The sequence below is a fragment of the Symphalangus syndactylus genome, chromosome 10 (assembly GCF_028878055.3).
Source record: "Symphalangus syndactylus isolate Jambi chromosome 10, NHGRI_mSymSyn1-v2.1_pri, whole genome shotgun sequence".
Classification (NCBI taxonomy): domain Eukaryota; kingdom Metazoa; phylum Chordata; class Mammalia; order Primates; family Hylobatidae; genus Symphalangus; species Symphalangus syndactylus.
The window spans coordinates 88,641,306-88,654,268 of record NC_072432.2 but is presented as its reverse complement, the minus strand read 5'-3'; the positions used below and the strand labels follow the sequence as shown (position 1 = coordinate 88,654,268).

General features: G+C 46.5%; 2 protein-coding genes across 15 annotated transcripts in view; both read right to left on the bottom strand.

Annotated features, from left to right (window-relative positions):
- Positions 1 to 5,564, bottom strand: part of SMAGP (small cell adhesion glycoprotein) — a 34,095-nt gene extending 28,531 nt beyond the window's left edge. Inside the window, exon 1 of the mRNA XM_063610650.1 lies at positions 5,476 to 5,564. Within this exon, the coding sequence (XP_063466720.1) occupies positions 5,476 to 5,539 (64 nt within the window). The 5' untranslated portion in view covers positions 5,540 to 5,564. The remainder of the gene's footprint in view (positions 1 to 5,475) is intronic.
- Positions 5,565 to 7,090: 1,526 nt separating this feature from the next.
- Positions 7,091 to 12,963, bottom strand: part of BIN2 (bridging integrator 2) — a 49,379-nt gene continuing 43,506 nt past the window's right edge. For all 14 annotated transcript variants that reach the window (XM_055294808.2, XM_055294809.2, XM_055294812.2 and 11 more), the window contains 2 exons: positions 11,480 to 11,551; positions 7,091 to 7,581 (listed from right to left, as the gene is read on the bottom strand). In XM_055294808.2, coding sequence (XP_055150783.2) covers positions 7,552 to 7,581; positions 11,480 to 11,551 — 102 coding nt within the window. In that variant the 3' untranslated portion in view covers positions 7,091 to 7,551. The remainder of the gene's footprint in view (positions 7,582 to 11,479; positions 11,552 to 12,963) is intronic.

Genomic DNA, 12,963 nt, shown 5'->3' with positions numbered 1-12,963 from the left:
GTCTCAAAAAAAAAAAAAAAAAAAAATCTCATGTACCCCATAGATATATATACCTCCTATGAACCCACAAAAACTAAACATTAAAAAAATAAAAATAGGCCAGGCGCAGTGGCTCACGCCTGTAATCCCAGCACTTTGGGAGGCCAAGGTGAGCAGATCACAAGGTTGAGAGATCGAGACCATCCTGGCCAACATGGTGAAACGCCAACTCTAATAAAAATACAAAAATTAGTCGACCATGGTGGCGCATGCCTGTTATCCCAGCTGCTCAGGATGCTGAGGCAGGAGAATCGCTTAAACCTGTGAGGCGGAGGTTTCAGTGAGCAGAGACCGCGCCACTGCACTCTAGCCTGGCAACAGGGTGAGACTGTCTCAAAATAAAAAATAATAATAATAAAAATAAATAAAATGTAATCTTGGAAGGTTTGCTGATACTTGATTTTTTTTTGTTTGTTTGTTTGAGACAGAGTCTTGCTCTATCACCCAGGCTGGAGTGCAATGGCATGATATCGGCTCACTGCAACCTCTGCCTCCCAGGTTCAAGCAATTCTTCTGCCTCAGCCTCCCAAGTAGCTGGGATTACATCCATCTGCCATCAGGCCCGGATAATCTTTTGTATTTTTAGTAGAGACGGAGTTTTGCCATGTTGGCCAGGCTAGTCTTGAACTCCTGACCTCAGGTGATCCACTCGCCTCAGCCTCCCAAAGTGCTGGGATTACAGGCATGAGCCACCACGCCTGGCTTGATACATTATTTATTTATTTATTTTTATGTAGTCACATAGCTCATTTTATTTTTTGAGGTGGAGTCTCACTCTGTCATCCAGGTTGGAGTGCAGTGGCTCCATCTCAGCTCACTGCAGCCTCTGCCTCGTGGGTTCAAGTGATTCTCATGCCTTAGCCTCCGGAGTAGCTGGGATTACAGGCGTGAGCCACTGCTCCCGGCCAACATATTTCATTTTAAAAGTGTAGTCATTTAGAAAAATAGATCCAATATGCACATGCTCAGCACCCAGTTTGGTGTAAAATAAATACTATTGTAAGCAGTGTGCGTATTATGCTCTCTGGTGTGTGTGCTGTTTATCTGGATATGTCATGTCTCGAGCTCTCTGCATGTCTTACCTAGTCTGTCAGTATATCCTTCAAACTGCTGGAGGGCAGAGACTGGAGGATGTTCTTGCAATTAATTCTATGTAGAGAGGCATACAGATAGATGATGAATGAAGCCTGGTGGTGGTAAACTACCAGTGTTCTCCAAGGATCAATAGACCTCCAGAGGCCTTAGGGGAGGGGACAGGAGACATTCATCTCCACCCAATTTTATTGGCCTTCAGCCCCACCTTGTGCTGCTGCCAGGATGGCAGTCTTTCCCCTGAACATTACCATTTTGTCAGTTAGGGTAAACAAGCTGTTCCCCAAATGGCACTATTCACCGTAGGTAAGCATATGGGCACTTTCCCCTGCCTCCTTGGAGCTCTCAGTAGGGTTATATGCAAACAAAGTGCCAACTTCACAATTCAGTAAAATTTTCCACTTCAGGTGTGCCTCTATTGCAGCAGTTACTGCTTGTCTGCCCCACCAGACTGTAAGTGCCTAGAAGTCTCTGGCTCACGCCAAAGAGGATCAGTCTCCTGAGGAGAGGAGGGAAAGCCCTGGAGAAAAGGGTTGAGGGCCTTGTGCAGCTAGGGGCCTCTGTTCCCAGCATTTTCCCTGTATCACTCCCAGCAGTGATTCTGAATGCCAAGGGAGTGGAACATCTTTTATTTTATCTTATTTATTTACTTATTTATTTTTGAGATGGAGTCTTGCTTGGTCACCAGGCTGGAGTGCAGTGGCGCGATCTCGGCTCACTGCAACCTCCGCCTCCTGGGTTCAAGCAATTCTCCTGCCTCAGCCTCCCGAGTAGCTGAGACTACAGGCATGTGCCACCACACTCAGTTAATTTTCTTTATTTTTTTTTTTTTTAGAGATGGAGTCTCGCTCTGTCGCCCAGGCTAGAGTACAGTGGCCCAATCTCGGCTCACTGCAAGCTCCGCCTCCCAGGTTCACGCCATTCTCCTGCCTCAGCCTCCCAAGTAGCTGGGACCACAGGCGCCCACCACCTCGCCCAGCTAATTTTTTTGTATTTTTAGTAGAGACGGGGTTTCACCGTGTCAGCCAGGATGGTCTCGATCTCCTGACCTTGTGATCGCCTCGGCCTCCCAAAGTGCTGGGATTACAGGTGTGAGCCACCGCACCCGGCCCACATTCCGTTAATTTTTGTATTTTTATTAGAGACGGGGTTTTACCATGTTGGCCAGGATGGTCTTGATTTCTTGACCTTGTGATCCGTCCGCCTTGGCCTCCCAAAGTGCTGGGATTACAGGCATAAGCCACTGCGCCCAGCCCGGGAGTGGAACACCTTTTAGGAGAGCTATGAAAAAGGACAGGCAGTAGGGCTTTTATAATTTGAAGAACAACTCTCCTCTCAGGGGGAAATGCAAGCTCCTCCTCTCCATTACTGCTGTATACAGTAGAGATCCTTTGAAGATGATCCTTTTCTTTTTTCTTTCTTTCTTTTTTCTTTTTTTTTTTTTTTGTGAGACTGGGTCTCGCTCTGTTGCCCAGGCTGGCTGGAGTGCAATGGTGTGATCAAAGATCACTGCAACTTTGATGTGAGCTCAAGATATCCTCCTGCCTCGGCCTCCGGAGTGTCTGGGGCTACAGGCATGTGCCACCATGCCCAGCTAATTTTTTATTTTTTGTGGAGATGGGGTTTTGCTTTGTCACCCAGGCTGGCCTTGAACTCTTGGGCTGAAGCAATCCTCGAGCCTTGGCCTCCCAAAGCAGAGATGATTTTTTTTTTTTTTGAGACGGAGTCTCGCTGTGTTGTCCAGGCTGGAGTGCAGTGGCGCAATCTCGGCTCACCACAACCTCTGCCTCCCGGGTTCAAGCGATTCTCCTGCCTCAGCCTCCTGAGTAGCTGGGACTACAGGCACATGCCACCATGCCCAGCTAATTTTTTGTATTTTTAGTAGAAGCGGGGTTTCACTATGTTGGTCAGGCTGGTCTTGAACTCCTGATCTTGTGATCTGCCCACCTCAGCTTCCCAACGTGCTGGGATTACAGGCGTGAGCCACTGCGCCTGGCCAGATGATGCCTTTTAAAGAGTAACATCAGCCTGGCCATCATGGCGAAATCCCATCTCTACAAAAAACGCAAAAATTAGCCGGGCATGGTAGCACGTACCTGTAGCCCCAGCTACTCAGGAGGCTGAGGTGGGAGAATCGCTTGAGCTCAGGAAGCAGAGGTTGCAGTGAGCCTGAGATGGTGCCACTGCACTCCAGTCTGGGCAAGAATGAGCCCTCGTCTCAAAAAAAAAAAAAAAGAAAAGAAAAGAAAAAAGAAAAAGGAGTAACAGGATTAGATTTTAGAAAAAATGACTCCCAAATATAAACATGTATTTCCAGCTCCTTAACGAACATATCTACTGGAACATCCTGCAACGACTACAAATTCCTTGCATCCAATGCTTGTAGGGCACACCTAGAGTTTGTTTTATAGCTTAATCAAGGCATAATTGATGCACAGTAAATTGCACATAAAATATACAATTTGATAAGCTTTGACACATGTATATACCCATAAAACTATCGCCATAATTAAGAACATTTCTGGCCGGGCGCAGTGGCTCATGCTTGTAATCCCAGCACTTTGGGAGGCCGAGGCGGGTGGATCACCTGAGGTCGGGAGTTCGAGAACAGCCTGACCAACACGGAGAAACACCATCTCTACTAAAACTACAAAATCAGCCGGGCATGATGGTGCATGCCTGTGATCCCAGCTACTCGGGAGGCTGAAGCAGGAGAATCGCTTGAACCCAGGAGGCGGAGGTTGCAGTGAGCCGAGATAGTACCATTACACTCCAGCCTGGGCAACAGAGTGAGACTCTGTCTCAAAAAAAATAAAAATAAATAAAAAATTCACCCTCCTTACCATGATCCCCTCCTATCACTGGTCTTCTTCCCGTCATAGGCACTAACATGTCTGGTAATAGTGCCAGTCACAGTTCGCCATTTCCCTGGCCATAGGATGGACACATCATGCAAATTGGGCCAGTTGAATTTTCTCTAGGGAATGTGGATCTGGAGAGAACACAGTGGCAGAAGGTGGCAGCTGCTGGAGGGGCTGTCCACACATTCCTGCTGCAGACATCCAGGGGCTGGCTCTTGTCCTTCCCGCAGCCTGGTTCTTCTTTTGGCTCTATGAGCTGTCTAATATCAACATATCCTTTTATCCTTTTTAAATTTTTTTTTTGAGTCAGGGTCTCACTCTGTTGCCCAGGCTAGAGTGCAGTGACGCAATCTCAGCTCACTGCAACCTCTGGCTCCCAGATTCAAGCAATTCTCAGTGCCTCAGCCTCCAAATTAGCTGACCACAGGCTCACGACACCATGCCCAGCTAATTTTTGTTATTTTTTGGTAGAGACGGGGTTTCATCATGTTGCCCAGGCTGGTCTCAAACTCCTGGGCTTTGCCATGAGATCAGAAGCCATCTGCCCATCTCAGTCTCCCAAAGTGCTGGGATTACAGGCATGAGCCACTGTGCCCTGCCCCAACATATCCTTTTCTTTCAGACAGAGTCTCGCTCTGTTGCCCAGGCTGGAGTGCAGTGGTGCAACCATGGCTCACTGCAACCTCTGCCTTCCAGGCTCAAGCGATCCTCCCATCCCAGCCTCCCAAGTAGCTGGGACCACAGGTACATGCCACCAGGCCTGGCTAAGTTTTTGTAGAGATGGGGTCTCACTATGTTACCCAGGCTGGACTTGAACTCTTGAACTCAAGCAATCCTCTAGCCTCTGCTTCCCAAAGTGCTGGGATTACAGGTGAGAGCCACCACGCTTATCCCCAACATATCCTTTATTGCTTAATTTTGTCAGTTTGTTGGTTGCAACCAGAGAACCCACATAAACATACTTCTTTCTGCAGTCAGTGTTAAAGGGAAAGACACCACCAAGTTCTAGTCTCTCAAGCCTAACTTAGAATAATTCCTGGCCAGGTGCGATGGCTCACACCTGTAATCCTAGCACTTTGGGAGGCCGTGGCGGGTGGATCACCTGAGGTCAGGAGTTCGAGACCAGCCTGGCCAACATGGTGAAACCCCATCTCTACTAAAAATACAAACAGTTAGCAGGGCGTGGTGGTGTGTGCCTGTAATCCCAGCTACTTGGAGGCTTAGGCAGGGAATCACATGAACCAGGGAGGCGGAGGTTGCAGTGAGCAGAGATTGCACTATTGCACTCCAGCCTGGGCAACAGAGCGAGACTCCATCTCAAACAAAACAAAACAAAAACACCTCACTTTTCATCATGTGTCCCCTTCTAGCCCATCGCTAAATCTTGCCCATTCTGCTCCCTGCTCAATATTCTGTCTCGTTAAATATCTTATTTTTAACCCCCCTCATCATTGTTTCCCTCGTTCCTAGTACTAGTACTCACTGCTTGGTAGACGGTTGATGCTCCGTAAATGCTTGCAGAATGACTGAACGAATGGTGATATCATCACCTCTAAAAACAAGAGCAAGGATGGAAGGGTTTTGGCATTTATGTGGCATTTATCAAGGTGGCAGGACTTCAGAGCTATTTTGAAAATGTTGTCACAAATATTTTCATATAAAGTAATGATAGGACTTGAATCCAAGACTTCCTTTTTTAATTTTTTTTTTTTTTTTTTTGAGACAGTGTCTTGCTTTGTCACCCAAGGCTGCGCAATCTTGGCTCACTGCAACCTCCGCCTCCCGGGTTCAAGCAATACTCCTGCCTCAGCTTCCTGAGTAGCTGGGACTACAAGTGTGCGCTACCACGCTCGGCTAATTTTTGTATTTTTAGTAGAGATGGGGTTTCACCATGTTGGCCAGGCTGGTCTTGAACTCCTGACCTTGTGATCCACCCGCCTTGGCCTCCCAAAGTGCTAGGATTACAGCTGTAAGCCACCGTGCTTGGCCTTTTTTTTTTTTTTCTTTTTCTTTTTAAGACAGAGTCTCCCTCTGTCACTCAGGTTGGCGTGCAGTGGTATGATCGTTGCTCCTTGCAGACTCAACCTCCCAGGCTGGAGTGACCCTCCCTCCTCGGCCTCCTAAGTGGCTGGGAGTATAGGTGCGCTCTACCATGCCTGGCCTAGTTTTTAAATTTTTTGTAGAGATGGGGGTCTATGTTGCCCAGGCTGGTGTAAAACTCCTGGGCTCAAGTTATCCTCCCGCCTCAGCCTCCCAAGGTGCTGGGATTAAAGGTGTGAGCCACCACATCCAGCCCTTTAAAATTTTTTTAAAAATAAGAGATGGAGGTCTCATCATCTTGCCCAGGCTAGTCTCCAACTCCTGGGCTCAAGCAGTCTTCCCCTGTTGGCCTCCCAAAGGAATCCAGGACTTCTGACTCCAAATTTCATGCCATTTCCAGGATAGGATTTTTTTTTTCGAGACAGAGTTTCACTCTCGTTGCCCAGGCTGGAGTGCAATGGCGCGATCTTGGCTCACTGCAACCTCCGCCTCCTGGGTTCAAACGATTCTCCCGCCTCAGCCTCCCGAGTTGCTGCGATTATAGGCATGTACCACCACGCCCAGCTAATTTTGTATTTTTTTTAGTAGAGACAGGGTTTCTCCATGTTGGTCAGGCTGGTCTCGAACTCCCGACCTCAGGCGATTCACCTGCCTCGGCCTCGCAAAGTGCCGGGATTATAGGCGTGCGCCACTGCACCCAGCCGATATGATTGTTATTATTATACTTTGTATCCTTTAGGTTTCATATCTCCTCTCTTGTGCTCAGACCCTTACTCATACCAAGTACTAAATTTTAAACACTAGATATAGCTCTAAAATGTTATTACCCCTTTCCAAGTGTATCTGTTTATCAACCAAAGTGGGGAGTACCTGCAGGATTAAGGAGAAGAGTCTGTGGCCCTTGGTATCATAAAAGAATTACAGTCAGGAGTTAGGGTTAGCTGGGGGTCAGGGATGTGACTAAAGCTTTCAGAACCTGGGGCAGAATCAATAACCATACCTAAGTGGAAAACAGTGTCCTGGGTTGCAACAATGCCCTGTGTCAAACAATCCACAGATAGTCAGAATCAGACTTTATTTAACAATCTGAAAATGCGTTCTTCTGGCTTTAGGTCTTGCAAAATAGGTCATAAGTCAAAGACAGATTTGTTCACTATCCTCTGAGCGTGTGTGGTTATGTCTCTGTATAGACAAGTGTCTGTGTCTATAGATACTTTTGCTTTTTATAGTGATTAAAGCTCCACTTTAGTTCATGTATAAAGTCTTATTCTAATAATGCTAAAACCAGAATTAAATATTCCCTGAGTCTAATGTTCTCTTCTCCCCAGCCTGCCTCCCTCCATCCCTCCCATAAGGCTGCTCCTCCGCCTCCATTAATGCCAAGTCTTTAGACAGTGCCAGCATTCTTACTGAGAATCCAGGGATGGATGGTGGCTCTTATATCCCTCCGACCTATACCCTCTGGTTGAAGAGCTTCTCTGGGGAGGTGTGGGGCAGGGGGAGTCTTGGCAGTTTCTCTTCAGAGTTGTGGATTTTCACTTGTAGATACCTGGAAAGTAAACATGATTGTGTTAGGTGTTGACCTGCCTTCCCACCAACCACTTATGGAAGGGTTAAACTCAATTTGCTTCTACTGAATTATACTTCATGTAAAGCCACTGGCCTCTCTTGAGGGAGGCAATGTGAAACTGGTTATCAGGATTATTGCGAGGACTTTTTGCAGATATTGTTCATTACATCATTCACAATATCTTTATGATGATTCACAGGAGAATTTCTTTTTTTTTTCTTTTCAAGACATAGTCTTGCTCTGTCTCCCAGGCTGGAGTGTAGTAGCACAATCATAGCTAACTGTAGCCTTGAACTCCAGGGCTCAAGTATTCTCACCTCAGCCTCTGAGTAGCTGGGACTACAGGCGCACACAACCATGCCTGGCTAATTTATTTAAAAAAAATTTTTTTTTTTTTTGAGACGGAGTCTTGCTCTGTCGCCCAGGCTGGAGTGCAGTGGTGCAATCTCGGCTCACTGCAAGCTCCGCCTCCCGGGTTCATGCCATTCTCCTGCCTCAGCCTCTCCGAGTAGCTGGGACTACAGGCGCCCGCCACCGCGCCCGGCTAATTTTTTGTATTTTTTAGTAGAGACGGGGTTTCACCGTGGTCTCGATCTCCTGACCTTGTGAACCGCCCACCTCGGCCTCCCAAAGTGTTGGGATTACAGGCATGAACCCTGGCACCTAGCCTCCTTAAGGAATGAGCATCGTGAATTGGGTTAACTGATCAGGTTTTTCTCTTCTTGGATTTTAGAAAGTCTGGAACCAATTTCGTGGTCATCCTTAGTAAGCTTATTTTATAGAATGCATTTTTTATACTTGCCTAATTCATGGCTCCATTTTATATCACTATCCTGTCTCATATAATTCTGAGTTTTTCTGCTATATGTTGTGTATATGTGTGTATGTTAATATAATAAACATATATATATGCAGTTCACATGCCGCATAATGATGTTTCGATCAACAATTGACTCTATATACAAAGGTGGTCCCATAACATTTTAATAGAGCTGAAAAATTTCTATTGCCTAGTGACGTGGCAGCCATTGTTAACATTGCAGCCTTCATAACGTCACAGCACAACACATTCCTCTGATGATATTGAGTAATATGTGAGTATAATGCTGTGGTATAAACAAACTTACAGTGCTGCCAGTTGTAACAAGTGTAGCACATGCGATTATGTACAGTGCATAATACTTGATAACAATAAACAACTGTATTACTTGATGTATTTAATATACTATGCTTTTAAAAATATTTTTCTATATGTATTATTTTTGAGACAGAGTCTCACTCCATTGCCCAGGTTGGAGTGCAGTGGCACAGTCCTGGCTCACTGCAGCTTCTGTGTCCCGGGTTCAAGTGATTCTCATGTTCTCATGCCACAGCCTTCCAAGTAACTGGGATTATGGGTGTGTGCCACCACGCCCGGCTAATTTTTGTATTTTTAGTAGAGATGGAGTTTCACCATGTTGGCCAGGCTGGTCTTGAACTCCTGGCCTCAAGTGATCTGCCTGCCTCAGCCTCCCAAAGTGCTGGGATTACTGGCATGAACCACCACACCAGCCTACAACACTTTTTTAATTATTATTTGAGTGTGTATTCCTACTTATTAAAAAAAAAGTTCTGCTTATTGGCCAGGTGCATTGGCTCACGCCTGCAATCCCAGCATCCCAGCACTTTGGAAGGCCAAGGCGGGAGGATCACGAAGTCAGGAGTTCGAGACTAGCCTGACCAACGTGGTGAAACCCCGTCTCTACTAAAAATACAAAAATTAGCCAGGCGTGGTGGCGCCACTGCCTGTAATCCCAGCTACTTAGGAGGCTGAGGCAGGAGAATCGCTTGAACACAGGAGGCGGAGGTTGCAGTGAGCCAAGATTGCGCCACTGTACACTGTATTCCAGCCTGGGCGACAGAGAGAGACTCTGTCTCAAAAAAAAAAAAAAAGTTCTGCTTATTAAAAAAAACATTAACTGGGCCGGGCGCGGTGGCTCACGCTTGTAATCCCAGCACTTTGGGAGGCCGAGGCGGGCGGATCACGAGGTCAGGAGATCGAGACCATGGTGAAACCCCGTCTCTACTAAAAAAGACAAAAAATTAGCCGGGCGTGGTGGCGGGCGCCTGTAGTCCCAGCTACTCGGAGAGGCTGAGGCAGGAGAATGGCGTGAACCCGGGAGGCGGAGCTTGCAGTGAGCCGAGATTGCGCCACTGCACTCCAGCCTGGGCGACAGAGCGAGACTCCGTCTCAAAAAAAAAAAAAAAAAAAAAAAAACATTAACTGTAAAACAGCCTCAAGTAGATCCTTCAGGAGGAGGCGTTGTTATTACCGGAGATGACAGGTCCATTTGTGGTAGTGCCCCGAAGACCTTCTAGTGGGACAAGATGTAAAGGTAGAAGACAGTGATATGGGTGATCCTGACCCTAGGCCAATGTGTATGTTTGTGTGTTTTTATTTACTTGTTTATAGACGGTGTCTAGCTATGTTGCCCAGGTTGTATTTGAACTCCTGCCTCAGCCTCCTGCATCGCTGGAACTACTACAGGCACATGCCACCACACCCAGCTCTGTGTCTTAGTTTTTAACAAAAAATTTTTAAAAAGAAACAGAAAAAATACAGAAAAAAGCTTACAGAATAAAGATATAAAGAAAATATTTTTTTTTTTTTTTCTTGAGACGGAGTCTCGCTCTGTCGCCCAGGCTGGAGTGCAGTGGCGCAATCTCGGCTCACTGCAAGCTCCGCCTCCCGGGTTCACGCCATTCTCCTGCCTCAGCCTCTCCGAGTAGCTGGGACTACAGGCGCCCGCCACCACGCCCGGCTAATTTTTTGTATTTTTAGTAGAGACGGGGTTTCACCGTGGTCTCGAGCTCCTGACCTCGTGATCCGCCCGCCTCATTTCTTTGGCCGGGTGTGGTGGCTCACGCATATAACCCCAGCACTTTGGGAGGCCAAGGCAGGCGGATCACCTGAGGTTGGGAGTTTGAGACCAGCCTGACCAACATGGAGAAACCCTGTCTCTACTAAAAATACAAAATTAGCTGGGCGTAGTGGTGCATGCCTGTAATCCCAGCTGCTCGGGAAGCTGAGGCAGGAGAATTGCTTGAACCCGGAGGCTGAGGCTGTGGTGAGCCGGTATCATGCCATTGCACTCCAACCTTGGCAACAAGAGTGAAACTCCGTCTCAAAAAAAAAAGAAAATATTTTTTAATGGTGTAGCCTAAGTGTACAGTGTTTGTAGTCTACAGGAGTGTAAGTAATGGCCTAGGCCTTCACATTCACTCTCCACTCACTCACAGACTCACCCAGGCAGCTTCCACTCCTGCAAGCTCCACTCATGATAGTGCCCTATACAAGTGTATAACTTTTTATTTTCTATATGGTATTTTTACTGTACTTTTCTATGTTTAGATACACAAATATTAACCACTGTGTCACAAATGCCTACAGAATTCAGCAAAGTAACATGCTGTATAGGTTTGCAGCCTAGAAGCAATAGGCTATACCATACAGCCACACATAATGACAAAATCGCCTAATAATGCATTTCTCAGAGAATATCCCTGCTGTTGAGCAACACATTACTGTATAATATGACCTTTTCGCATTTTTAAAAATTATCTTAACCTCTTTAACTCCTTTTTGCAATAATTTGAGATTTAATTAAATAAATATCTAGAAGATAGGGCCAGTTTAAGGTCAAGTATAGGCAAATGGGCACGGAGTCACCATGAAGTCCCAGTTCATTCTTTTTTCCTCTGGTTCCCACCTGCTCGACTGCCCTAAGGGTATGGTTCACTGCTGGATTCCCCTTGTAGCCTGTGGTGAAGATTCCAGCCTGTTCCCAAACCCCTGTCAATCTAATGCCCAATCTATTCTCTGTATATCTGGTCTTACCTCTTCTTGAGGTTCAGGTGCTGTGAGGTTGTTGTCTTCTGGTACCGTGGAGACTTGAAGCTGGTCTTGGCCCTACAAAGAGAAGAGTTCTGCCAGTAAGACGTGGCTCAACCTTTCCAGCCTCTCAGTGTAGACGTGTCTTCTGTGCCTTATACTTTACAAGGGGCTCAGTATTTGTACTATTACAAAGGGCAAAATACAGTGTTGTTTCACCAGAGCCTGAAGGCGTCGGGAAAGGCTTTCATCCATCCTCTTTTACAGATGAAGAAACTAAGATTCAAAGGGTAAAAAGACTTGCTGGGACTGGAAACCAGGTCTTTGAATTCCAGAGTTGTTTCCATGATCAAACACCATGTAATCTGTGTGACATGGTGTGGATGTGTATCTATAAGGGAGTGCGAGGTCTTAAAATTACTACCTGCCACTTTTAGATGAACCGTCCTCAAGAATGTACTGCAACTCTCACACTTAAGTGATCCTAATTCATGACACGCAGTTAGGAGAAGCAAGTGGTAAAATGATTTATTTGGGAAAAATTTTAGGTTCCAACATGGGAACCCAAGGTGTAGGAAGCCCGGTCTAGACCACGTTCCGGGGTGCACACCTATAGTCCCAGCTCCTCGAGAGGCTGAGGCAGGAGGATCACTTGAGGCCAGGAGTATCAAGGTTGCAGTGCACTATGATTGCACCTGTGAATACCCACTGCACTCCAGCCTGGGCAACATAGTGAGATCATCTCTAAAAATATAAATGTCAAAAAAAAGAAAGAAAGCCCTGCCTCGAAACTGCTATGCTAGGGGAAGACCCTGTGAAGTTTAAAATAAGTTTTTTTTTGTGTTTTTTTTTTTTTTTTTTTTTTTTGAGACGGAGTCTCGCTCTGTCCCCTAGGCTGGAGTACAGTGGCACGATCTCGGCTCACTACAACCTCTGCCTCCCGGGTTCACGCCATTCTCCTGCCTCAGCCTCTCCGAGTAGCTGGGACTACAGGCGCCTGCCACCACGCACGGCTAATTTTTTGTATTTTTAGTAGAGACGGGGTTTCACCATGGTCTCGATCTCCTGACCTCGTGATCCACCCGCCTCGGCCTCCCAAAGTGCTGGGATTACAAGCGTGAGCCACCGCGCCCGGCCTAAAATAAGTTTTTAAAACATGAAATTTAATTTATAAACTATAAAATCCATATTTTAAAAACAGAATCAATTTCTTTTTAATTTTTTCTTTTTCTTTTCTTTTCTTTTTTTTTTTTTGAGAAGGAATCTGGCTCTGTCACCCAGGCTGGAGTGCAGTGGCGTGATCTCGGTTCACTGCAACCTCCACCTCCCAGGTTCAAGCGATTCTCCTGCCTCAGTCTCCCAAGTAGCTGGGACTACAGGCGCCCACCACCATGCCTGACTTTTAGTAGAGATGAGGTTTCACTATGTTGGCCAGGCTGGTCTCAACCTCCCGACCTCAAGTGATCCACCCCCATCAGCCTCCCAAAGTG